Here is a 27824-nt window from a genome sequence, read left to right as displayed (position 1 = left end):
CTCTAGTGGGAGGGCATTCCACAGGGTGGGTGCCACTACCGAGAAGGCCCTCTGCCTGGTTCCCTGTAACTTGGCTTCTCGTAGTGAGGGAACCGCCAGAAGGCCCTCGGAGCTGGACCTCAGTGTCCGGGCAGAACGATGGGGGTGGAGACGCTCCTTCAGGTATACCGGACCGAGGCCGTTTAGGGCTTTAAAGGTCAACACCAACACTTTGAATTGTGCTCGGAAACGTACTGGGAGCCAATGTAGGTCTTTCAGGACCGGTGTTATGTGGTCTCGGCGGCCGCTCCCAGTCACCAGTCTAGCTGCCGCATTCTGGATTAGTTGTAGTTTCCGGGTCACCTTCAAAGGTAGCCCCACGTAGAGCGCATTGCAGTAGTCCAAGCGAGAGATAACTAGAGCATGCACCACTCTGGAGAGACAGTCAGTGGGCAGGTAGGGACTCAGCCTGCGTACCAGATGGAGCTGATAAACAGCTGCCTTGGACACAGAGTTGACCTGTGCCTCCATGGACAGCTGTGAGTCTAAGATGACTCCCAGGCTGCGCACCTGGTCTTTCAGGGGCACAGTTACCCCATTCAGGACCAGGGAGTCCTCCACACCCACCCGCCTCCTGTCCCCCACAAACAGTACTTCTGTCTTGTCAGGACATACAAATGGGACATACATCTGAACAGTCAGATACGAGCATTCCTTTCGTATTTAGCTCTTGGGTCTTGTTCCTCAGAAGGAAAAAAACAATGAGAGGTGTAAGGAAGTGTGAGGAAAGGGTGTCAGAGCTCTTCCTGCATTGCGGAGCTTCAAAATTGTAAAAAACAAAACAAAACCAGGCCCTGAATGACAATACTGAAGAGAGGCTTCATGCCTCTTGAGTGAAATATATTCTCCCCACTCTGTGGATCAGACTTGATTTCGAAATATAATTATTAAACAAGGTACAGTCAAACCTCTGTTTACGACCGCTTCAGCGAGCGACCGCCGCAGACCCGGAAGTGTTTACATCCAGGTTCCATGACATCGTATGCACAGACGCAATCTGCGCAGCTCGCAGCATGCGGGGAGCGATCTGTGCAGCACGTGCGTGCGCAGAAGCGCTCTATCAGCACTTCGCGCTTGCGCAGAAGCGTGCCTTCGGGGAGCAACCGCTTCGGTGAGCGACCACCGAGGTACCACTGTCTCTGAAGACGTGTGCATGAACACGAAAGCTCATACCAATGACAAACCTAGTTGGTCTCTAAGGTGCTACTGGGAGGAATTTTTTTATTTTGTTTTGACTACGTCAGACCAACATGGCTACCTACCTGTAACTAAGACAGTCTACAGTTAAGAGTTGGTGCGACACTATGGCTAAGATGAACCAGGAAGTTGTGAGTTCAAATTCTCCCCGCCACAAACTTATGAGGTGAGTTTAGGTGAAATAATTACATTACTTCATCACATTTCATCATTACTGCTGGTATACCCACCACACCAGCCCTGGATGGAAATGAAGCAGACTGTGTAGAAAAGTGCTTGGAATACGGGAGAAAGGGAGAGTTTAGCTCCCCTCATGTCACACCCATTCCTTTTTGTTGTATAAAATAGACCCTGAACCACTCAACCTCCCACTTTCACCTCCTACATCTGAACAATCAAATATGACCGCTCCTGTCATAGGATGGGCCCTCAGACCTAGTTCCTCACAAGGAGAAGGCAAGGAGAGTTATGAAGAAGTGTGGGGAAAGGGTGACCTCTGCCTGTGAAGAAAGGACAACGAGGCCTGATTCTAAGTCACATCGACTCAATACATTTAAAGGACATTTAAAACACATGGCTTCCCCTCTAAAAGAATCCCTAAGTCTGGATTCACCTCCTGCACAGCCCCACTGGCACCCCCCCACCGAAATAATTAATTACGATGCACAATTCCACATGGATTGGAAGCCGGTACTATGCTTTTATAGTATTTCACATACGTGCAGTTTAACTCACCTGCCCGATGTACAGTGATGTAATTGCTATGAGGTCTGGAAATGGTACTGGCCTTAGAGATCTAGGTACCTTTGCCCCCATTCTGTCCATGATCACTGTGAAAATTCTCTCCGCCATATGTAGATCTGCTTGTGACATCACAAGGGGCAGTTGGGTTCTAATATTAAACCTCCCCATCTACTTTTTTTGTCCCTTCTTTACCATTATATTCCAGTCCATGAGCTTTGCTCATTCAACACTACCAGATTACGTTGCAGTAAGAGTGAAGGGTGGTGCGTCAGGGCAAATGGGGCACTGCCCCACCACTGCCCAATGTCAGGCCCCACTTGCCTGCCCTCTTACCTACAGCCAAATCATGGAGGTCTGCCGGTTTCCTCCTCCTTAAGCCACATTTGTGCCATACAGCACTATGATACCGCGGTGAACAGTTATGGCTTCCCCCAAAGAATTCTGGGAGTTGTAGTTTGCTAAGTGTGATGAAAGTAATTGGGAGGCACCTATTCCCCCCAACAGAGCTGCACTTCCCAGGGTTCCTGGATTGATTGCTAAAAGCACTTTGAGAATTGTAGCTCTATGGGGGGATCGGGGCTGCCTAACAACTCTCAGCACCCTTAACAAAATAAAAAAAAATTCTTCAGTAGCACCTTAAAGACCAACTAAGTTTTTATTTTGGTATGAGCTTTCGTGTGCATGCACACTTCATCAGATACCTGTGCATGCACACGAAAGCTCACACCAAAATAAAAACTTAGTTGGTCTTTAAGGTGCTACTGAAGGAATTTTTTTATTTTGTTTCGACTCAGACCAACACGGCTACCTACCTGTAACTACACCCTTAACAAATTACAGATCCCATCATTCTTTGGGGGAAGTCGAGACTGTTTAAAGTGGAATAAGAATGCTAGATGAATAGAGTGAATGGGGCCTTAGGATCAGAGCTGGAATGGATTTCGGTGGTCCTCTACAAGCTCTACTCAGTACAGGAATTACAATGCACATCACAACACAGCAAATTTTAATTTTTACATGCCTTTCCCCCATTCTTCTTCTTATAAGACTTAAGTATTTCTGGATTATCTCACCCAAGAAACCCCTTGCTTATCAAACTTTAAATAAATGCACACAGAGAGTTATTACCAGGGTGCTGTTTTCCATTAAGGCGCACCTTTTCCGGTGGAGATGTTGACCCCAGCCCCTTCAAACACTGTGAAACCACACCAGCTCTTCCTTCTACAAAAGCAGATGGCCATGCTGTCCTTCTGTTCACTTAACGCCTCCTGTTCCCACCTCGCCCCCATCGTGAGAAAGAATTCGGTTGTTTTCAAAACGAGCGTGCAAAGCGCCCGATTCCATCGGCAGCACATCCAGATTCTCACGGAAAAGCAGGCCGCATAGTTATCCCAGAGGTGGGAAGCAAAGAAATAATATTTTTCAAATGCCTACAGAGCAGAAAATCAGTGAATGACCAGTGACACCCCCCTCTCCCCGCTGTAGAAGCCTTATCTCCCCAGTCTATGGCTCCTGCCAAACTGTACAATACTACGTTATTCATTTTTTAAAAAAGAAATAAGCTGATGCAAGGAAAAATAATACCAACACCTGAATTATGCCAGGATTTTCAGCACGGATGCCTGCCTGATAGAGGCTCTAGCTACAGTATAGTGCAGGACTGTAACTCTGTTCTGGGCATACAACCTGTTGGAATGTAATAATTCAGAGCGTGTTAGTCCAGGGGATTGTTTGCTTCATTGCAGGAGCCATGAAAGCTTCTGTCACTATAAATATGTTTGTACAAGATGGGGCTTGGGGGGGCTGTATGGTTGACACCTGCAGCGAACTACCTAGCTGCACCTCTGGATTAATTACTTCCCTGTATATAAGTCCTCCCTTGAAAAACTGGGACTTTCCGTAGTTATTTGGTGGGTATATAAATGCACTCTGCACATGCTCAGGAACACTTCCTGAGACTGAGTGTGGGGAGGAGGGGAAATAAACTTGTGGAACTCAGGAATATGTCTGATTTGGAAATAGCAATGGACAAACCTGGCAGGAAAAAGCAAATGACTGTCTAGTTCGTAGATGGGGAAGCTGTGGCCCTCCAGAAGTTGCTGGATATACTCAATATAATCAGCCCCCCAAACAGCATGGGCAAGGCTCGGGGATGATGGGAGCTGTAGTCCAACAAAATCTGGAGGACACCAGGCTTCCCAGCTTCGCACTAGTTGGCTTGAAGTAAGCAACTGGTCCCTTAGCCCTCATCTCTGTACTTAATCACAATATTAGGAGGGAAGGAGTGAGTGAGCAAGTAATAAAATATCATATCATATCATAGCAGCTTACCCTACAGCACGGTTGTAAGGTTTCCTAGGATAATTTAAGCAAAAATGCTTTGAATGGGCAGTATAGATTACACCATTATGTCTGTGAAACATGCAGAACCCACCTGTTTGCAACTGCTACCTACAGAGGAAGTCCCTCCTACTATATCACCTGCAATTTGTGTGGCGTAGTGGTTAGAGCAGGCATCCCCAAACTGCAGCCCTCCAGATGTTTTGGCCTACAACTCCCATGATCCCTAGCTAACAGGACCAGTGGTCGGGGAAGATGGAAATTGTAGTCCAAAACATCTGGCGGGCCGAAGTTTGGGGATGCCTGGGTTAGAGTGTTGGGCTATGACATTGGAGACCAGAGTTCAAATCCCTGCTCAGCCATGAATCTCACCTTGGCCCAGTCATCAAATCTCAGGTTCTAACCTACCCCACAGGGTTGTTGTGAGGGGACAATGGAGAGTGAGGAGAACCATGTACTTGACTGGCAAGTCAGTTAAAGAGAAAGGGGTTGTCTTATGGAACTCACTGCCACTTGGTGTGGTGACCGTGATTGCAGGTCTGTCCATAGCTGTATGCCTAAATGGAGCCTCCATGTTCAGAGACAGCGTAGCTCTGAATGCTGGGAACAAACAAGGGAGGTCTGTTGCTTCTCATGCCCTGCTTGAAGCGTCTGCTGGAGGAGCCTGTCTGGGAAACATGATTCTGAACTCAATGGTCCTTTGATTATTGTTCATAGCTCATAGTTCAGGGCATGGGGAGCCATATTCAGCTCCAGGGTCACATTCGCTTGTGGGCGATGTTGCCAGGAGGGTGGGGCCACCCACAAAATATATCTTTCTTACCTTGGTGCAGCCAGCCAGCATGCAAAAGTCAGATGTTCCCACAACACCATGTCTTTCCATACTGCTTTCAGGAAACCAATGAGGCACTTTCCAGCTTTCCATCCAGGCGAAAGCACTCAAGGAAAATGTGGCCTGTGCCAGGGAGTGAGGCATGAGGAGATTCCGGAGAGCCATTTGGGCCCCCCACCCTATTATTATTATTATTATTATTAATTTTTTGGGCTCTAGTTGGCCTAGCAGGGCTCTTCCTAACTAGAATGGTCTTATTTCTGATGATGTGTGTATAAGATTGTACAGTACCGAGATAAGTATATCATTAGATTAATCAGATTGTTTGTTGATTTCTGGTATTGTATTAATTGTTTATTGTTGTGGAACATATGATTAAGGTAGTTTAAAGCTTGCCTCTGAGCACATGCAGAAAATGTTCTTTAAAAAAAAAGGAACTCTACATATGCTCAGATACCCTTGAACCAACCTATGAAAGGACTTGAGACTGATGGAGGCGTTCTTGTATAATGACCACCTTTTGTAATCCGATTAATAGGCTTGAGCATCTGTGCCCACATGCATGAAACCTGAAAAATTAATTTAGTGATATTTTTTTTGTTTTTTCAAAGGTTCTTTCCCTGCTCCCCCCCCTTTTTTTCCCTCCTCACAAAAATCCTGAGGTAAGCTAGGCTGAGAGAAAAACTTTAGACAGTTGGGATGCATGTTGCAAAGTTTGGAACTAAATAAATTAAAGAATTCCTTGCTTTCTAACTTGCTTTCTATCAAAAAATGTTGTATATGTAATAAAAAAGCTAACATTTTTGTCTTTAAAAGTTTGATTTCAGTATATTACATTACATTTTGAATGATAAAAATGATTTATACGGTTTTAAATTTCGATGTGTATATATGTATATACAAAATTTGCTTTATGTTGCATTAAATTTTGGAGACAGAGAGAAAAAAATAAATCCTAGCTTTTATTATGGCTACCGGCGAATTGTGCCGCTTTGCAACTGTTGCATGGAAGGCGGGGAGAGAACCACGAGGATGTTCTGCTTCAGAACCCGCCCCCCCTTTTCTGCGCTTAGCAAAATGGGGATTTTCCATCACTTAAAAAAAAAGAAAAGAGCCCTCTATGGAGGCGAGCAGCCTCAGCAAAAGGGCCCGCTTAGGCACGTAGCGCACGCGCCAGGAGGCTGAGCTGGCGAGAGGCCCCTCCTGACCAATCATGAAGAGGCAAAGGGGCCAGGCCAGCCAATGAGAAGCCGGGACGGGTGCCCCTAATCTGCATGGACGGGACTATAGTTCAGAGCGAGCCGGGTGGATCTTCCCCAGTTGCCCGGGAGCGCGAGCTGAAAACGGTGCTGGTTCCAGTTAGCCGTCTGTTGTCATTCTTTTTTTCTTGTAAGGAAAATTATTATACTATTATTATTATTATTATTTTGCAGGTGCTGTTAGTGCTCCAGCTTAGTTGCAGGTAAGTGATGGTGGCGGGGACCTAAAATCTCTCCTTCCTTAATAGGGAGAAAGCTTGTTGCTTTAGGGAAGAAGGATACGCTTGCAAAAATGTTGCAACGGGGAAGCCTTTGCGGAAAAGGAAAGAGGGGAGGGAGTCCCCATTGCAAATATACAGGGGTGGGTCGTTGCAACTGGTTCCGTGAAGTCAGGACTTCCTTTAGCAGGGCGAAGAAAGGACCGAGCTCGGGCACTCCCCCCCAAAAGAAATAATTGTCCGAAGTATCATTTCACTAGGAAGGTTACGAAGGTCCTCCGGTTAAGTACCATTATATGCCTCTAAAAGCAGCTCCATCTCTCTCTCTTGAAATCAAAGCAGTTTCAAGATCAGATAAAAGTTGCTGGCTCCTATAGGTCCAGGGTGAGATGGGTGCCTGCCTTTCTACAGACTAGCCCCATAAGGGCCTGGATTCTGTAATTGTCTGAAAAGTGTGTGGTTAGAGGTAAACGGTATCAGTCTCTTAGAGAAAATGGGGTGTGGAAGAGAGGCCATACATTTCAAGTACACCCCCCTCCCTAAAAAAAAGAAAGAAACATTGGAACTGTATTTTAAGGTTGCTGGGATTTATTGTGGGGGTGCTATAAATGTAGGGTGTGCATGCAACCTCTCTAGAAGCATAAGTGGCAGAGTAGCTGTACAAAGGATGATCTTGGGTATCCTTTTCCCTCACCTTCCTAATTCCTCCCACAAAGGGTTAATCCTAGCGTGATTGACCCAGGGAAAGGAAGCTAGGAAAGCTCTCTCTCTTTAAGTACTCTAGAGGCCCATAAAACTAGCCGCCACCCTCTAAAAGTAATAGTGGCTTGAAGATGGGGCTAGTTTTATGGCAAACCAGGAAGGAAACTTGTTACCTGCAGTGCCTTGCGTGGTCTGGGGGTGAGAGAAGTATGGCCAGAGCATGATTCTACAGCGTGCACCATGCTGTGATCAGCTCCTCCCTTCACTCAATCAGGCCTATGTGAAATACTGCAAGGAAGGAGCACACACAAACCCACTGGTTTTTTTTTAAACCTTTCTTGAGCAGGAAGGAAAAAGGAGTGCCTTACCTAGCGCACTACCAAACACTTCCTCCTGCTGCTCTTATGGTAGAACTTTGATGCCTTCCTAGGGACCAGCCACATAACAGAGGCCCTCAAATTCTGTAACCCTGTCTGTGAAGTTCCCTGGTTACATAAAAATGTGAATGGAACTAAAATACCATCCTGTGGAATTCCAAGACTGGGAGGAGGCAGCAGTCTAGCAGCTGGGTTAGGAGACATGTGTGGCAGCAGGCTTCATGTCTCTAGGCTATCATGCCTTGCATGCCACATTCCGCCATCCAAAGCTGAGCATTGATTTATGAGGGTGGCAGTTGCTGGGTTACACAGAATGTTGCAGCCATGTGCTAAAAACCGAAGGAAGGAAGGAAGGCTCTCTTTTTTTTAAGCCTTATGATTCACACCCAACTTAACTGCCCCTCCTCTTCCTCCCTAACTACAATGAGTAGGAGGATCTGCGTCATGGATCGATTGCACCAGATGGACTTTCCCTTGGTGCAGGGTTGGTTATTGATGCAGTCTTCCTCCTGGGAGCAGCCCTTTGAGTTTCTAAGAAGCTTATTTAACCATTTCCAGAGGGAGAGATGTCTTAGTTTTGCTGCAAGTGCAGCAGCTTTGTGGTGTTTGGAAGACATGCCTGAGGTCAATTAAATTTTATTCTAAGGCCCCCATTGGTTGTATCTGGTGCTAGTCCTACTCAGAGTAGACCCACTGAAGTTGATGGACATGACTACATGGCTCCGTTCATTTAAATGGGTCTACTCTGAGCAGAACTTAATAGAACTGCATTTGGAGTGCATTGCTTCCCTCATAAGAATCCTGGGAGCTGTAGTTCAGCCACCAGAGCTGCAGTTCCCTTTAATAAACTACAGTTCCCACAATTCTTTGGGGGAAATTAAATGCTTGAACTTAGGCTATAATCCTAACTGCACTTACCTCTGAGTGGACATGCTTAGCATTGCAGCCTAGGATTGCTGCAAGTCTCTTCTGTTATCTAATGATGAAACCTGTACTGTTTGAGTAATGATTAATAGTGGTTGTTGCACAGTTCCATCTCTGCTTTGACCCTCTCTTGCAAAAGCAGCAGTCCTTCATCTATCCTTTCCCAAATATTGAATGTTAGATTCTTACATCAGCTGCCTAGAGCACTTTTGTTTTTCTTAATCTTCAAATACCCGAGAGTGACGTGTTGCCCATTCTTAAATATCTCCCAGAAAGTTGCATCTCTTGCATTTTGAAAACTAAAGTGAATAAAGCAGAGTTGGGAGATGATGTTCCTTACTGCTTAGCTCTTCTAAGTGGTGACTGTTTTATAACAGCATGGAAGAGTAATACAACCCTACCCAGAGCTCCTTTGCAGGCTTTGCAAAGAAGCTTCCAAAAGCTCTTAGCTCACAGAGGACTCCAATAATAATAATAATAATAATAATAATAATAATAATAATGTATACCACCCTTCATTGGAAGATCATAGGGTGGTTCACAACATAAAAATACAAAATGAGAACACAAAATATATAATAAAACTTAAACAAACCAATAACTGCTCTCCCACAAACACATTTAAAAGGCCATAGAATGTTAATCAGCCAAAGCTCTGGCTGAAGAGAAACGTTTTTGCCAGCCATGCACTTAAATATGTAATGAAGGTGCCAGGTGAGCCTCCCTAGGGAGAGCATTCCACAAACGGGGAGCCACCACAGAGTAGGCCCGTTCTTGTGTTGCCACCCTCCAGACCTCTTGTGGAGTGGGAACATGAAGAGAGGCCTCAGTTCTGGGTGGCATCTTGAATGGATTAATAAGGCTGTTCCAGGTAGAGGGAGAACCATGGAAGTGAGCCAGATGAAAAGTAGGATTAGATGAGAGGAAGAGGTGGAAAGAAGGCCTTGAAACATCTGGTTTTAAAATTTTTTAATTAAGCCCAAGCTTAGTTTCCCTTCCTCTCTGGATTATAATCTGCAGCTTTGGCAAAAAGGTCAAAAGTTTGTTCCAAAGGGCAGACCGTGTGGAGGTCAAATCTAGTTTCCTTGAGGAATCTGGGGACACGTGGCTGGGGAGGGTGGGGAAGGACAGACATTGAGCCATCCTCATTCCTGAGCTCAGTCTCCTCCTTTTTTCTTTTTTTTTAAATACAGTTACATGAAATGCTGAGTCACAGGGCAGAATTAGACATCTCGAGGCAGGCAGGAAATTGATGCTCGCTCGCTTCCAAACCCGCAGATTCAGACACAAATGGAAGAGTCCATTTTATGTGCTTGAACCATGTGCCATGAAACTTATCAGGGGACTTAGTGAGGAATGGGGAACCTGCTGCCCTCAAGGTGAATGTTGACATCGATCATACCTGGCTATTATTGACTGTGTTAACTGGGATTGATTGGAGCTTAATAATTTCCACCTACTCTCAGTTTGGTTAATTTGTCCTCTTGCTAAGGGCAGAATTGTGTGTGCTTTGGTGCAGCAGGGTGGGGAGAGAGCTCTGATTTGTGTAATTCATATTACTGTAATTGTGCCGGTTGATGCATGTTCGTCTCAATTTTCTTTGGGTGTGGCAAGGACGCTATAGGAAGCTGCCTTGTACTAAATCAGACCACTAGCTCAGTGGGTCTCCAGGTTTTCAGACACTCCCAGTCTCCTGTGGAGATACTGGGAAATTGAACCCGGGACCCTTCTGCATGTTCTGTTACTTGAGCTGTGATGCTTCCCAAATCTTGCTTGCCTCCTCCTACCTGTTAGAAACACAGGGAGCAGCATTATATTGAGTCAACCCACTGGTCCACCTAGCTGAGTTTTGTCTACAAGGGCTGGCAGCACCTCTAGGATTTCAGATAAGGATTCTCTTTGACATGCAAAGCAAATGACGCTACCACTGAGCTATGGCACTTCCCCCTTCATTCTTCACAGGTTCCAGAGTTTCTGTAGCAGTAAGGGTAATGAGGTGGGGAAAAGGAAAATCTAGGGCTCCTGCCCCTTTAATTAGGTGTACAGATGAGGGAATTCCAGCAGGAGTAGCTTCTGCACGCCTGTGCAAAGTGCAAAAGCTTTGACACCTGTCCTTACACTATTGAGGACTAGCAACTTGAACCCCCCATCCCCTTTGAAAGCTGAGGTCCCCTGGAGGACACTGCATTCCATGCCTAACAACGCAACCCAGCGATTGTGGGATATTGGCAGAGTTAGTGCTGCAACTGTTGTGACTTGTTAATCTTTTTTAAAAAGTTTTTTTAAAAACGGTTCAGACTTCTTGGTAGATAATGGGTGCATCTACATCCTCAGTTCCAGTTTGTAAATACCCACCAGCCTGGGTCCAGAGAGGTAGAATGGGAAGACTGCAGACAGAGGGTTAAACAAGAGAACTAGCTGGATGCAGTTCTGAATAACTGCAGTGCTGCAATGATCTACAACGGGCTGTGCAGGAAGGGGCGGGGCTTAGAGGGAGGTCGCTTGTTCAAGGACTTCTGAGCAATAATAATGCCGCCTCATTTTCGTAGCCTGGTTAGGCAGCTGGGTCGGCATGCAGTGAGTATCCTCTGCTGGGCAGAAGACTAAATAACCTTTTGCATTAGCTGCTTCTGCTTCTTTTTTTAAAAAACGAGGAAATTATTAGGCAGTAGCTTTTGCATATAAGAGGCTTCCTGCACACACAAAAATCCAGCTGCTTTTCAAAAGAGAAAGTGGAGAGTATCAGCTTAGTATTAAACACCAACTTTGCAAGGATCCATCTGGCTTTTTGCCTCGGGTTGGGGGGGCGGGGCGGGGATAGCTGGTTTGCAAAAGATCAAATATATCATGGCTGTCTGATCAAGGGATTGGTGCAACTCCCATACGATGAAATGATTATTATTATTGTGCTTGGGATTTTTTCAGTTTAGAGAAAAGGTGATGGTGGGAGAGGAAATGATAGAGGCGTTTAAAATCTCACACAGCCTGAAGAAATCTAACACTGAGATGGTTTTCTCCTTGCTCATATTACTGGAGCCCAGTGTTGTCGTCCAATGAAGCTGAATGTTTGGAGACTCTGGGCAGATGAAATAAAGTAATTCTTCACAACAGTGCATAGTTAAACTCTGGAACTCACTGCCACAGGCTGCAGTGATGGCCCTCAACCTAATTCTCATGCAAAGAGCATCGGTCTTGGAGGAGTGTACCGTAGATGATACAGAGACTGCAACTGATTCTAGACCTGCATGCTCCATTTATAAACAAAAAACCCCAGTTTCAACAAAATTCAAGTCTTCCCATATTCTCATTCTTATCTGAATGAATAATAATGCTGGCAGTAGGCAGGCAACCATGTAGCCCAGTTGTATGTTAGTCCAGCGACACCACACTGGCTTGGGGGCAGGCCACAGTTTTTTGTGTGCAGACAAGTTTTGTGTTAGGTCATATTCACACCACACATTTAAAGCACTATGATTCTGCTTCAAACACTGCTTCCCCCAAGGAATTCTGGGAGTTAGTTTAAGGGTGCTGAGAGTTGTTATTCCCCTCAAAGCGCAACAATTCCCAGAGTTCCCTGGGTGAGAGGGGCTGATTCTCAAACCATTTCAGAAACTAGCTCTGGCACCTCCTAACAACTCAACACCCATGAACAAACTACAGCTCCCAAAATTATTTGTTTAAAGAATGTTTAGTGACTGTTTAAACCGGCCTCATAGTGGTTTAAATAGTGCTGGTGTGGCCTTAGGTGGAACAATGGTCTAACTGTGTAAGACAGCTTCCTATGTTGCTTGGGAATCTTGTGCCACCAAGGACACTGGTGGCCCATTGTGCTGTGTATCTGTTTGTTTGTTTTAGTTTAAAAATACTGTTTTCTCCCTCTTCCTCCTCCCCAGACAAACAAAATGTCCATTCTCAGGATCCATGCTCGCGAAATCTTTGACTCCCGTGGGAACCCCACTGTTGAGGTAGACCTGCACACCAGCAAAGGTAAGCGAACTCTGAATGGCTGCTATCCCCCTTGAGCCCTCTTCTAGCAGTGGGTCCTTGGTTAGATGGCACTTTAGGTCTGATCTAGTAGGGCTCTCTACAGGGAAGGGTCATAGCTCAGTGGAAGAACATCTGCTTTGCATGCAGAAGGTCCCAGGTTCAATCCTTTCCATCTCCAGGTGAGCCTGGGATACAACTCCACAGAGCCATTCCAGGTCAGTGTAGAACCAGGGTTTCCCAAACGTGGGTCTCCAGCTGTTTTTCGACTACAGTTCCAATCATCCCTGACCACTGGTCTTGCTAGCTAGGGATGGTGGGAGTTGTAGTCCAAAAACAGCTGGAGACCCAAGTTTGCGGGAACCCTGGTGTAGACAGTATTGCGCTTGATGGGTGTTACTCTGTAAAGCAGATTCTTATGTGCCTTTATGTATTTGTATGATACATACTTATTTGTATGATTATTTAACTTTCTGTTCTTGACAAATGTTGGATTGAAGCCACCAAACTGGAAAAATGAGCCTCTTGTTTCATTCAGGGGTCATAGAAGAGGGATGGGGGGGGGAAGTCTGCCTCCATTTCATGTTTGACCCTGGAAAACATAAGGAATTGCCTTATTTCTGAGTCAAGCCATTGATCATTCTTCCCCTTCATTCTCTCCCCCACCATCTGTTATACAGCAAGGTTTTGTGGCGTAGTTTGAAACCCATGCAGGAAAACTTGATGTGTGTGAAGGGAGGGTGAGGGGCGGGACAGATGAATGTGTCAAAATCTCCGCCAACCAGCAAACAGCATTTTAAAACTTGAAGATAAAAATAAAACTTCCAGCTGCTATGAGTGTAAGATGACATATTGCCGTAGTCGTCCTTGGTGGACTGCAGCCAGTTGCTTCTGGCCTTGTATTTTGGTGGCCTCTGCGGCAACCCAATACACAGAAGATAACCGAGAAGGCAGGGCAGTTGAGTGTGTGTGAAGTGGGGGGAGAATGGTCCCTTGAAACTACACAAGGATAAATATTCTGAGCCAGGTTGGAGGGTTGGCTGAGTACCGTGGGGCCGGTATAACCTGCGTTCTCTTTTCCGATTGGCTGAGTCTCTGCATGCGGCGGAACAGAGTTGTAGAGGGCTGTACCATTTTGGCCTGCAGCTCAGGTTTCCCATTTCCCACCCCCTCCCTGCAAGCAGAAGTGATAAAACTCACTGCAAGCAGAAAACTAGCACAGCAAGGGTGAAATGTTCAGACCTAGCCCTTTGCCCAGTTGCTACTTTTCTCCTTTCAGATTGCCTTTTGTTTTGCCATTTTTCAGTGAAGGCAGTGAGAATTGGGACTTGCCCGGAATTTCTGCCTCCATCCATTGGGCCTTGAAATTTAGTGGAATGTTTTCTTCCCCAAGTGTTAGCTAGTATAGTGAATCTGGGACAGCTGTGGGTGCACTATCCCTGGTGCCTTTGAGCCCTCCCTTCCCATTCATTGCCCCATTGGTCCAGGAGGATGTGAAGGTGCTTTCTTTTTTTCTCCCTTGAAAAGTGCATGGAACTAAGTTGGAAGAGTGCCTCTTTCCAACTTCCTCAATTCATCTCCTATGTGCTTTTCAAGGCTCAGATTAATTTTACCACATCTGACCTTTTCCCAGATCCCTTGGGAAAGAAAAATGTGTGTGCAGTTTTCTATTTATGCTGTATGGTTGGTGACCCCAAATCTACTCTCCTTGGATGGCTTTAAAAGAGGATTAAATAAATTCATAGAGGATAAGGCTACCAGCCACAACAGCGCTACAGTTCCCAGAGTTCCCTGCAAAGAAGGACAGATTTTGAAACCACACTGAGAGTTGTAGCTCTGTGAGGGGAATAGGAGTCTCCTAACAACTCTCAGCACCCTTACCAAATGTCACTTTCCAGGATTCTATGGGAGATGCCATGACTGAATTAAATTTATAGTGCAGATGTTATTTCTTAGTGCTTGCTTGAGGATAAAGCCCCAATGTTGGCTGGACAGGTGCCCATTTTTCTCTTTTAAAAGCCAGAGCTCTCCAGCCTTGAGATGCCAGCTCCCCCCCCTCAACGGAGGCTCATTAGGGCGACCCTCTCTTGATTTTGACAAGAGGGAGGCCGCCCTCCCTGCCTAGCCTGCAAATGCTATTGACTGTGCTCAATTCCTGCTTTGCACAAAGGAAGTGTCCTTGGAGCAGAAAATAACAAAAGGCACCAAAAGGCACAGTGGCCTGCAGAGAGAAAGGGAGGGAGATGTGAACTGACAGAGGCCTCTCAGTGCAATAAGCTGCGGAGTGGAGTTTTTCTTTCTTTCTTTTTTTGAAAAAGGGCAACCCCAATTATAGCAGAATTGCAAGTGAGCCCTGTCAGGGATTCCAAATGAGATCCTTCCAAAACAGGAGCTACCATTAGGCTACAAAGGCAGGAGGCTTCTGGAGGGTGACAGAGAAATAGTTGCTGCTTCCTGTTGGGACACCAGACCTAGCCACAAAGCATTGTGTGTGTGTGTCTAAATAAAGGGGAAGGTAAATAAAGGGACATGGAAGGAGGACGCATAATTGGGTGGGCACAGCCTGTGTTTGAGGAAGGCACAGAATAGGTGGCTAGGTGCCAGGTCAGGAGACACACAGCGGCTCAATCCCTTTGGATCCCACCCTCTCCCAGGGACTCAAAGGTGTGCACTAATCTGGCCTGCTCTGAATGAATGGCTGAATGAACGAACACTTTCCGTCTATAAAAAGCTTTATCTGAGTGTTCATCAAAGTGGCAACCAACCTTTGAGGCACAGCTATGTCAGGGGCAGGGAACCTCAGCCCCAGAGGCCAAATGCAGCCCTTCAGTCCTCTCTGCCTGACCCTTGAGACTGTCTCCAAGCCACGCTTTGCTTCTCATGCTCCTTGAGCGTTTTTACGTGGCTGAAATATGTCCTTGAGCTTTGATGCCTCTTGCTTGCCTGAACAGAGAATAGAGAAGGGGTGAGTGGAAGCCAGCCTACAGTACAGTACAAAGGTAAAACTGGCATCCTTTGCCCCACCCACTTTGCTTCATGCCCCTCCCACCATGGGCAGGGGGACACCACCACCCGCTTGCAAAGATCCAGAGAGGAATGCTGAGCTACAAAGCCTCCACCCACGTGACTTCAGGTCTTCCTGCCTTTAAATCTGCTGCTGAGCTATCAAGCAAGGAGCTCAGGCCCCACTAGGCTGCAGCCAACCCCAGGGGCCGTCCTGCCCCATCGCAGTTTTAGGTGGCCAAAGTGGAGCTGGAAGAAGTAGTTGGCAGAGCGACGCTTTCCCCCACTTCCTCTTTCATCTCTATGTGCCTTGCCAGTCTCCACTGTGAGATGGTTCTGTGCAAACGCTTCTCTGTCGCCCCAGAGCTTGCCGTGTCCAATACTGGTTTTTCCTTCCTTCCTCTCCAGGTCTCTTCAGAGCTGCTGTTCCAAGCGGAGCTTCGACTGGGATCTATGAAGCCCTGGAACTGCGCGACAATGACAAGACTCGTTTCCTGGGGAAAGGTAAAGCTTTCCTGGTGTGGTGAATGCACTCGTTGTTTTTTCTCTTTTGCTCTCCCAACTTGGTACTTCTGGGTGCTGTTCCACAGATGCTACTTCTACTGCTCTTTTTGCCCCCCGCCCCCCGTTTTGTGTCTCCCAGCTACAGCCGAGAATCTGCAAAGGGCCCTTTCCCACAGCCTTGCAAAATTGGTCCATTCAAGCTTTGCTGCCTTCCTCCCTGCATGCAAAAATAGTTTTGGTGATGTGGCAAAGAGGTGTCGACATTCTGACTGAAATGGCTTGGTTTATAATCCTTATACAATTTAAGATGCCAGTTGTGCCTAAACTCTCCAGGTTATTTGGACTGCTGTTCCCATCATTCTTGGCTTTGAGGGAGGAGGCCCCCCCCCACATTCACTCACCTGTCCTTGGTGGGAAAAGGTAGCAGGTGCAGGAGGGGAGTGGCTTAAATCCAGCAACACCTGGAGGGCACTGGGTTGGGGCAGGCTGATGTGCAGCACAGCCTTCAAAGTAAGCTGGTCCCAGCCCCCAAACAAACTTGTAATCTAGAATAGACAAAAATAGAGAAATAGAAACAAGTTGAAAAGGGAGTTAACATGTCACCCTGCTGGCTCATGCGGAAAGTCTCCCTGGGCTTCCACACAGCGATCATCCTGGTGCCTCTGGGATAAATGCTGGCAAATGTACTTAAAAGCAATGGGTTTGTGTCCAGCTACACTTTGCTCAGAGTAGATCCATTTAAATAAATGGACCTAAGTCCATGTCTGCTCTGACCAGGACTAACATCTGCTACAACAGCCCATAAGGCTTAAGGAGGGATTGCTGTTTTTATATGTATTTAACTAAAGTTATATTCCACTCTCTCAAACACTTCCAAGTGGTTCACAAGATAATCCAAGACATTTATTTAAAAATACACCAATAAAAGCAAACATTAAAAGCATTCAGTGGGTGTAATTCTATATAAATCTAGTACTGATTTAAAACCACTGGGTTGCATTCAACTAACGTTTATTCAGAGTAGAACCATTGAAAGTTATGACCATGAGTAGCTTAGGGCTCCATTGATTTCAATGTCTGAACCTGCACATTGACCCCATGGTTGCAGCCATTGCTCGGTCTCCAGAAGCTGCATCATGGAGCCAGAGCTTCAGTTGGAAGGACAAGAAAAGAAATCAGGGAAGCATCTGTAAGCCATGCTTTGGCTGCTGCTCTTTTGGCTACGGTTTGAGCTGCTTAATCTATAGTTGGCACAGACCACAGGTGATGCCTGACTTGAGCTGCTGTTAAATGAAGCCTTCCTGGTTTTGTCAAGTTTGCATGGACCTGAGGCCTCTTCCTCTTTCTGCTCCCCGCTCCTGATTATGGGTCCTCTGGTCATTTTTGCTGTGACTCCCTACCCCCCCTTGCATGCTGCTGCTGCTGCTGCTGCTTTTGTGGTCTCTTGTGGGCGTTCATCTTTCTCTCTCCCTTCTTTCTCCTTTCTCCCGTCTCTCTCTTCCCTCCTCGTCCACTCGGTTCCCACCAGGCGTCTCCCGAGCAGTTAAATATGTTAACGAATTCCTGGCGCCGGCACTGTGTACTCAGGTAAAGGATGTGTGCTTGCAACCTGGCCTGACTCCAGGCAGGCTCCTCCTCTGTGCATGGTCTACGGGACTAACCTTCCGGCAGGCATTCCTAGACGATGGCTATTCCCTCAGTGACATAATTTTGTCTGTTTAAAAAAAAGGACTAGTGTGCTGCACCCTTTTAATATGTATCTTGTCTTGAGGGCTAGGTGGTTGGGGCTGTAACGGCCAGTGATCCTCTACTAATGCCTGCTTTTGCCTTTGGTGGATTGGATTAGTGATTGATTTGCTTGTTCCTTCCAGGTGTCTCAAAAGCTGTTGAGCACGTCAATAAAACAATTGCCCCTGCACTGGTTAACAAGGTAGGAGCCTTCCTTATTTCACTAACCCCTCTAGTCCAAGTGTAGTTCCTAGTCTCTTTAATGCTCTTTGTATGGGTGAGAAAGCCAGCATAATACTAAGCTCATTACCGTCGTCAGCGAATGGCCTTCTTTTGGATGCATGATCATGAAAGCATGTTTGAGAAGCGCTGTGGGAATTCTAAAACGGCATGAAATAATGTTATGGATGGAAAACTGCTTGCAGTTCCTGAGTCCTGCCTTAAGAATGTGCACCAGATTTATTCTGTAGCTCTCCTTCCTTGCAATCTAATTTGGGGGGGTGGGTGTTCAGGTTGGTGGCCCATAAGGCAGCTTTACATCTCTGCCCCCACCCCAGTCTTCCCCGATGACCTGTGTGGATCTATTTAGTCAAAAGGGGTTTTTACTTTGTTTAATTCAGTGTTGCTGCTCTGTTTGTTAATTGGGCCCTGTGCCTTTAAGAGCAGCTTGGTCTGCAGACATTACTGATCAAGCTGTTGTTTTTTAAAAAGCACATGAACTGGCTATTCTATTCGGTTGGCAATTTTCAATTCTTAATTGAGGTGAAGTGTACGAAAATGAAGTGAAGGAGTTGCCTCTCCTTGGTGTGTTGTTTGGATCATTTGTCCTTGACCAATGGCAAATATCTGCTGGGAGATTAGTTATGACTAAGTGGATTGTTTTGGTTGCCTTGCCTCTTCCCTGCAGAACATCAGTGTTGTGGAGCAGGAGAAGATCGACAAGCTGATGCTGGATATGGACGGGTCAGAGAACAAGTGTAAGTGGAATGGTTGGACAAGTGTACGCTTGTGATTTTGCAGCCATGAATGCTCTGGGTTTGGGTCCACTGCCTGTGCTAGTGCGGTTGGGAGGTGCTCCTGCTTCTCAGCCTCTCTGCTGCCTGAAAGATTTATAGCACAATAAAAGAAGTCACAATTCCTTCATAAATGCTTCAGCTAACCACACTCGAGTTGAGAACAACCATAGCTCAGTGGTGGAGCAGCTGCTTTGCATGCAGAACCCCAGGTTCAATTGCCAACATTTCCAGGTAGGGCTAGGAATGTTCCCTTTCTGGGAACTCTGGAGAGCTGCTGCCCATCAGGGTAGGCAAGGCTGAGATGGATGGACTTAATGATCTGATCCATGTTTCCACTGGGCTCCTATGCACATTTGATTGGAGAGAAAGTGCTTTTGGTAGAAAGGAGCCTAGGTTTGGAAATATTCCTCTTGCATTGTTTTACTATAATCATCCATCTCCTACTAAATGTAGGGAAAGGAAAACATAGTGGACTGAGCCAGGTGTTTGTTTATTTGCACTTTCATGTGATTGAAAATCTGCAAGAGGTTTACATTAAAATGACCAAAAATACAAACAGCATTGAATAAAATTGCCTCAAACCTGGATTAAAACAAACACAATTGCCTACCTTAAATAAAACCAAAGTGTTTCAAATTGAATTGATTTTAAATTTTGTAAACAAATGATACATTTTCTCTCTGTAGTTGTAGTTTTGTTGTTGTTTAACTTTTTATTTTTATTAATTTTTTATTTAATAATATATTTTATTTAATAATATAGCATTTATTAAATCACAATGCAATAAAAACAGTCCAGAAAGCAGATTAAAAGACTATGCCAAGTAGACACAGCAGCTTGGAAAGTGTCTTGGAACAAAAGTGTTTCCAGTTGTTTGTAGAAAGTTTCTGTCATGGGTGTCGGGCGTATCTTGAAAGAAATGCTGTTCCACAGAATGGGGCAGCCACACTGAAGGCCCTGCTCCAAGTCACTGTGGAGTGGGCTTCTGAGATCTTGGAAACTTACAGGAGAATCTCTTCTGCAGACTGCAGTGACTTGCTGGACATGTAAGGAACCATGCAGTCTCTCAGTAACCTCTTTTTCTTACTATCTTAGCCAAGTTTGGTGCAAATGCAATTCTGGGCGTCTCCCTGGCTGTCTGCAAGGCTGGTGCTGCTGAGAAGGGGGTCCCCTTGTACCGCCACATTGCTGATCTGGCTGGGAACCAGGACGTCATTCTGCCAGTCCCTGTAAGTTTTCCTATGTTGCTATTCTGCAAAGGAGGCAAGATCTAGTGCAGACAAAACACCTCTCTTGCTGCCACCTAGCCATATGGAGGGGCAGTGGCTTTTGTGAATTAAGGGTGGAAAAACAGCAAGCATGTTGGATTTCCAGTGTTCAGTGGCTCTCCTCTAGTTAAGAACCTGACTGCTGGATCAGGCCATCTAATCCAGCATCCTTTTTCTCACAGTGGCTAACCAGATGCCGCAGATGGCTTTCCCCTGAAATAATCCAGGGAACTGGTTTCCTAAAGGTACTGAGAATTGTTCGGCAAAACCCTACTCCTCTTGCTGAGCTAGAATTCCCAAGAGTTCCTTGGCAATAGGGGTTGGTGGTAGAACCACTCTGGGGATTGTAACTCTGGGAGGAAAACGACTCTCAGCACTTTGAGCAAGCCACATTTCCCTGGATTCTTTTAGGGGAAAGCCGTGAGTGGTATGATACTGTAAACATCAGAAGCACAGTTGGTGGCAACCCAAGAGGGAGCCATTTCTGTGATAGCTCCTGTATTGTGCGAATTCCCTCCTAAGAGAGATAATAATAATTAATAATAATTTATTTATTATTTATACCCCACCCATCTGGCACCTTCCTGTTCAGACAGGCCCTTGAAGACTAAGGTGCAGATGATGCTGATCACTGGGCAGCTGTCAGAGCAAACAATGTTTTAATTGCTGGCTCTAAAATGCGTGCTTGATTGCATTTCTGGAGCATTAACCTAGAATCATAGAGTTGGAAGAGACCACAAGGGCCATCCAGTCCAACCTCTTGGGTTTTCTTTCCCCCTTTCGTCTTGCCCACCTTCCAGGCCTTCAATGTGATCAATGGCGGTTCCCACGCTGGTAACAAGCTGGCCATGCAGGAGTTCATGATCCTCCCTGTTGGGGCTGAGAGCTTCAAGGAAGCCATGCGCATTGGCGCTGAGGTGTACCACAACCTGAAGAACGTCATTAAGGAGAAGTATGGGAAAGATGCTACCAACGTGGGCGACGAGGGTGGCTTTGCACCCAACATCTTGGAGAACAAAGAAGGTAATGGATTTATTGGCTCTTCGCTATCTTATTGAGTTGGTGTGCAGAGTCCATGCAGACAGCCTACAGCTACATCCTTCCCTGCAAGGATGGTTAGAACATCTGGGGCTTTCCAGTTCACAGAAAAGGCAAGGTTGCAGGTGTCAGTGCAGTAAGAAAGACAGTATCCCATTTAGGGTGGGAGGTTGAGTGAGGGGAGCCTTTCTGGTTTAGAGCAGATATTGCTGAACTACAACCCTCATCATCTCTGGCCGTTGGCCATGGTTGCTAGGGCTGATGGAAATTGTAGTTCAGCAACATCTGGAGGAGACAAAGGTGCCCCACAGCTGGTTAGAGAAAAGGAGAGTATGCAGGCTACAGATGTGTCTTGATGTGTCTCTCGCCACGAGGAAATGTTCCAAAACATTTGGGGATTTTTAATCTGGAGAAAAGGCAAGTAAGAGAAGACAAATGATACAGTGGTAGCTTGTGTTACATACTGCCCCCCCTACAAATACCTTGGGTTATGAGCTCCGCTAACCCAGAAGTAGATGCTGCTGGTTGCGACCTTTGAGCCGGGATGTGAGCGGAAGTTGCGCACCAGCAGCAGCGGGAGGCGCCATTAGCAAAAGCGCTTCTCGGGTTACGAGCGGTTTCGGTTTACAAACGGACCTCCGGAACGGAATAAGTACGTAACACGAGGTACCACTGTAGTAGTTTGTAAAAACTATGTCTAGTGTTCAGAAAGTGGATAGAGAAAAGCTTTTCTCCCTCATAGTGCACAATGTGCAGTGATCACTCTAGTGTTAAGTACTTTAGCATTAAATCCATCTGGATTTCTGCATTTGGGCATAGCTGCTTTGCAAAGGATCATATGCATAAAACCTTTCTGAACAAGGAAAAAACCTTTCTGAACAAGGAAAGGTTCCAGCATTGGAGCTTTTCTGTTTAGAGAAAAGGCAAGTAAAATAGGTGGCATGAGAGAGTTGTATAAAATCACACATAGCCTGAAGAAATTAGATAAATAAGTTTTTTCTCCCTCATAATAACCAGAACCCAATGGGGCCAATGGAAGTGGGGAGAGTTGCTATTGCACTCAGGTCTTCCTTTTGGAGCATAGAATCATAGAATTGTAGAGTTGGAAGGGAACCCATGGGTCATCTAGTCCAGCTCCCTGGAATGCAGGGCATCTGATTGGCCACTTTTGAGAGCAGGATGCTGGATTAGGTGGGCCTTTCTTGGCCTGATACTTGGTGGGGGGAGCTGCCACTGAGTGAACCTCCCTGCAGCCAGGAGGAAGGGAACCCTCTCCCCCTTCCCTCTCCCTCCCTCCCTCCCTCCCTGGTGTCACACAGCTGCTGAGGCAGCATGAATCCCCCCAGGAGGTAGACGAGAATTGCTTTCGAGCAATGCAGAAAACTTGCTGATGGCTACTTACACGTTTTATTTGTAATACCACCCGGCCATGCTGTGTAACTCCAGGCTATTTACTGTACAGGAAGACAGGCTCTGGTGGCTGCTGTGGGCTTCGTTGGGGGGTATAAGTAGCACTTCCTGCCTCTCTCCCAGCCAAGTTGGCAGCTGAGGGCCTCAGTAGCTGGGTCTTCCCTGTCTGAAATAGACTTGCTGTTGCTGGGGAGAGCAGGGAGATGTGTAACTGGAACCACCTTGAGTGGGCTTTGGAAGGATTCCCCCCTTCTTTGATGACGCTTGTGGAGAAGGGGGATATCTACTCATGAGAGCTTTCCCATTTTAGAGCAAATGCTTATGATTTGAAAAGTATGTGCAGAACAAGTACATTTATGTCTTGTTTTTAGTACCCTTTACTCAAAGCAATGCATGAGATAAAAAGGCAGCGCATAGATCGTAAAATGAAATGAAGACAAACCTTGGATGATGAACCTTTCTGTTCAACCCCCCCACCCCCCAATTCTTTTGTTGTCCTCCTTAGCTCTGGAGCTGCTCAAGACTGCCATCAGCAAGGCTGGCTACACTGACAAGATTGTCATTGGGATGGACGTGGCGGCTTCCGAATTCTATCGTGATGGGAAATACGACCTGGACTTCAAGTCTCCTGATGACCCCAGCAGATACATCACTCCTGACCAGCTGGCTGACCTCTATAAGGGTTTTGTCAAGAATTACCCATGTGAGTGCAAGGGCCATATTCCTTCTGAAGGACACGCTGTTAGTGGGCAGGGGGGAAGCAAAGGAAGGTGGAGAACCATTGTCACCTTGAGCTGTTACAGGGAAGACTGTGTGACCCCAAGCACATGAGAAAGGTCACACATTTGCTGGGTATGTAACTGGTAAACCCACCCGCCTGAGTAACACTGTCCTTCTCTTGCCCCCACCCCAATGGCCAGTGGTTTCCATTGAAGACCCATTTGACCAAGACGACTGGGCTGCTTGGAAGAAGTTCACCGCCAGCGCAGGCATCCAGGTTGTCGGTGACGACCTGACGGTTACCAACCCGAAGCGCATTGCCAAAGCCGTGGAAGAGAAGTCTTGCAACTGTCTGCTGCTGAAAGTGAACCAGATTGGCTCTGTCACAGAGTCGCTCCAGGCGTAAGTCTTTCCCTTGCTTTTCACAGGGGAGGAATTGGCGGTTGAGCAGGCAGTGGACTAAGTGGAGAGCAGGAGCAAGCAGGTACTTTACGGGCTTGCTCAGCGGTGTAGTGGTTCGTCCCAGAGCTTCCCCATCAGCATTAAAAAGCGGGAGCTTTTTAACCACGGAGAGAAGGAGTCTTCTTCTCACGCTTTGTGCTGATTAGAGCCAATCTGCGTGAAAGGAAGGTGAATCGGCCACTGAGTGGCTCCCTGCTAGGGTCACTCTGGAGAAGGCGCATGGGAAGAGCACCGATGAGGTGTTGATCTGTATGCTCCAAAGCTAAGCGTTTAGGAATACTGAAAACACAAGGTGCTTGGTTTGCTGGTTCTGTTACGCACAATGGAACCTCCAGGAAAACAACTTAAGTCACTCTGAAAGAAGATGATGGAACACTTGTGCATACACAGGACATAGTAGGTCTAGCTGAAAGTCACTATGTGCAGATCTGCAAGCAATTGGGGGTCTAAGTAGACAATACTTAACAGTCTGGACTAAAGCTATTACCTGTCTGCTCCATGTCTTCTCTGAACTCACCCAGTCCCCTTGCAAAGGCAGAAGTACAGATGCACATAAGGCAGTCTTGAAATGGCTGGTGCCAAGCGAGGAGAGCGACTCAGTTGGCTCTTGTGTGTAGTCTCAATAGCCTGCTTGTAAAATGAATCAATTTCTAGCATTTCTTGTCTTCCTGTTGCAGCTGCAAGCTTGCCCAGTCCAATGGCTGGGGCGTGATGGTGAGCCATCGCTCTGGGGAGACTGAAGACACCTTCATTGCTGACCTGGTGGTTGGGCTGTGCACTGGACAGGTAAGCATTTCCTTGCCTAGGTGGCTGCTTTTGCTTTCCAGTTGCAGGGCAAGGTGGTGGTAGGGAACCCGTGCCCCTTCCGGATGATGATGGGATGCAGCCCCAGCTGGCATTGGCCAAAGGTCATGGAGTCCAGCATCATTTGGAGGAGGTCGCACATCTAGGCATGCAGAGAAGGCTGGCTTACATAGGCTTAGACGTATGCTTTTAAGTATTATAGTATCATCATCATTTCCATTTCTAGACTGCTGAATATCTGTAAGATCTCGAAGCTATAGATCCATTAGTTTCAGTGTGTCTACTTTGGGTAGGGTTTGGAATAAATTCAAAAAAATTGTGTCAAATTTTATGTACTTTAAAAAATTACACCAGCAGTATCCACCATCACAGTATTGAGATGAGATAACTCCAGGCAGCTTAATGTAAAATCCCAACCCACAGAAAACACACCATTTATAAAATCGTGGAATTGTTGTGTTGGAAGGTATCAGGAGGGGTCATCTAGTCCAACCCCGAGCAATGCAGGAATCTTTACCCATTGTGGGGCTTGAACCCACAACCTGAGATTATGAATTTCAGGCTTTACCAGCTGAGCTATTGCTGTCTCCAAACAGCCTCTCCCAAATTCTAACTCTTGTTGCATTTTCCCACAACCCCTGCCATCGTTTGCTACCTTGTATGTTCATTAGGTAGGCAGGAGGATAGGATTGGAAGCGGGGAGGGATAATTCTATTATGCTATGTGTTTATTGTTTCTTACTTAATTTCTCTCTCCACAGATCAAGACTGGTGCTCCCTGTCGGTCTGAACGTCTAGCCAAATATAACCAGCTTCTGAGGTAAGGATTAAGTTGGGGAATTTGGGCTTGTTTAGATGTATATTGAAGTGTGTTGAGGGAGGTGGATCATATCTGTTGGCCCTGTTTTATGGCATGCACTGCAAAGGAGACTGTATGTGTTCATACATTGCACATGAAATTGAATTACATGTCCGGAAATGATCTACAGAACAGAAAATACAAAAAATGCAGGAATATCAGCAGTGGTTGAAACAATGAAACTCAGAACAAATACGGGAGTGTTAACTTGGAAGAAATCAAACTTTTAGTGTGGCAGCAACCACACTTTCAGAACTCCCTGCCTGTTGACACCAGACAGGGGCTTTTTACTGTGTTATTTTTGATGGCTGCTAAAAATATTTTTGCTCAGGGAAGCCTCTCCAGACATGTAGAATGTTGACAGGTTTTTAATCAGGGTGGGAGTTTTTAAAGAAGGTTTTAATTGTGATTTTTAACTGGATTTTTCATAATTGATACTTTTCATGATAATTGAATTGTTTTATTCCTTTTGTAAGCTTACAGAGGGTTGGGGGGTGGCTTCCAATTAAGCAGTATATAAATGTTATGAAAGGAAATAAATTAAAACACCACCTAGAATATCTTTACCAGCTGCACTGGCTCCCGGTGGAGTACAGGATCAGGTTTAAGGTGCTGGTTTTGACCTTTAAAGCCCTATGCGGCTTAGGACCCTCGTATCTACGGGACCGCCTCTCCTGGTATGCCCCGCGGAGGACCTTAAGGTCCACAAATAACAACATTCTGGAGATTCTGAGCCATAAGGTGGTTAGATTGGTCTCGACTAGGGCCAGGGCCTTTTCAGTACTGGCCCTGACTTGGAATGCTCTTTCACAGGAGACCAGGGCCCTGTGGGATTTGTCATCTTTCTGCAGGGCCTGCAAGATAGAGATGTTCAGCCTGGCCTTTGGGTTTTATCTTAACAACATGCTTGTTAGAGTTGCAGTTTGTTTAGGGTGCTGAGAGTTGTCATGAGATAGCCATGTCCCTTCACAGTGCTGCAAATTTCCAGAGTGGTTTAACACTCAATCCCTCTTCACAGGCAATTGTAGCTCTGTCAGGGGGACAGGGGTTTTCCTAATTACTCTCAGCACTCTGAACTCAGCAAACTGAAGCTCCCAGAATTCTTTGGGGGAAGCCATGGCAGCATAAAGCGCACTGGAGCCAACTCCTAGGCGCCAAAAATATTTGAGGGGACAGGGTCCCCCGAAGTTGTCATTCAGTTGACGTTTGTGCACTACACCTTGTGATTGATGATGTGGGATGGGGCTTGCTTCCCCCCCCCAATATTTTATTCAAGTTGGCACCCCTGGCTTTAAAGTGATATTATAGTTCTTGAAATATCAGTACAGATATTTTCTTTTTAAAAAGCAGATTATGGGCACATCCTTTCTCCTGGAAATTATTGCTCCTCACACTTGTCTTTTTATTTTTACTCCCCCCACCCCCGCCATTTCCCCTCAGGATTGAAGAGGAGCTGGGGAACAAGGCCCGTTTTGCCGGCAGAAACTTCAGGAACCCTCGCGTCAACTAAACCCGCTTTTGGCTCCGACGAGGCTCCCCTCTTCCCCCCCCCCCCCAGTTGCGGTTGAAAGCACTAGTCACCTAAATTTAGAAACGAAATAAAGAAAAAACTAAGGGCAGCTGATGTGTAGGGGGAAAAGACAAAACTTTTTGCAGGTCCTCTCATCCTAGGCTACAATTCATCTAGTGCATTTCATCTTCCTTCTCTCGCCTCCCCAGTTCTGATCTGTTGCTTCTTAAAGCGCTTGGTTGCTTTTTGCGAACAGACAACTCCCAACACCCCACCCTTCCCCCGATCTTCCCTAAAGAGTGTTTCATTCATCATAATGAAACTAAGGAGAAAGATTTATGAGTCCCGGTGATGCTGGCATGAAAATTGTAAAGCTGCTGCCATAATTTCTGGGGGTAGCCCTATTCATGACGGAGGGCAACAAGTGTTTCTTTCTCCTCCTCCTCAGATTCTCTCCCCACCCCATCCCCAAAGCCCCCCACCCCTCTTAGTGTGTGGAAGCTGTGTAACTTGCAGTGCAGCCTGAAGTACCTGCAAAACAGAAAATGGTAGTTCTCATGTGAGGTAAATAAAAACAGAGAAATGTCTGTGTGGTGTGGAGTTCTTAATGGAAAAGTGCCTGCGGATAAGATAATTTTAAGGTGTGAGATGTGGGACCCAGGTGGCGCTGTGGGTTAAACCACTGAGCCTAGGGCTTGCTGATCAGAAGGTTGGCGGTTCGAATCCCTGCGACGGGGTGAGCTCCCGTTGCTTGGTCCCAGCTCCTGCCAACCTAGCAGTTCAAAAGCACGTCAAAATGCAAGTAGATAAATAGGAACCGCTACAGCGGGAAGGTAAACGGCGTTTCCATGTGCTGCTCTGGTTTGCCAGAAGCGGCTTTGTCATGC

General features: G+C 46.3%; 1 protein-coding gene across 4 annotated transcripts; it reads left to right on the top strand.

Moving 5' to 3' along the window:
• Positions 1-6423: 6423 nt before the first annotated feature.
• Positions 6424-27524, top strand: ENO1 (enolase 1). 4 transcript variants are annotated; one of them, XM_035119061.2, is made up of 12 exons: positions 6424-6541; positions 12526-12619; positions 16028-16123; positions 17995-18053; positions 18759-18828; positions 19963-20096; positions 20936-21158; positions 23089-23286; positions 23504-23705; positions 24443-24551; positions 25330-25388; positions 26868-27524. In XM_035119061.2, exons 2-12 carry the CDS (start codon positions 12535-12537, stop codon positions 26935-26937), a joined length of 1305 nt encoding a protein of 434 aa, XP_034974952.1. In that variant the 5' UTR covers positions 6424-6541; positions 12526-12534; the 3' UTR covers positions 26938-27524. The 4 variants fall into 4 exon arrangements, with proteins under 4 accessions (XP_034974952.1, XP_034974950.1, XP_034974951.1 ...); XM_035119059.2 differs by lacking the exon at positions 17995-18053 and adding an exon at positions 17652-17710; XM_035119060.2 differs by having other exon boundaries at positions 6529-6614.
• The last annotated feature ends 300 nt before the right edge of the window (positions 27525-27824 follow it).

The sequence above is a fragment of the Zootoca vivipara genome, chromosome 6, assembly GCF_963506605.1.
Source record: "Zootoca vivipara chromosome 6, rZooViv1.1, whole genome shotgun sequence".
In the NCBI taxonomy this organism is placed as follows: Eukaryota; Metazoa; Chordata; class Lepidosauria; order Squamata; family Lacertidae; genus Zootoca; species Zootoca vivipara.
Note: the sequence above shows the minus strand (reverse complement) of the source record. Positions and strands in the feature narration are given on the sequence as shown.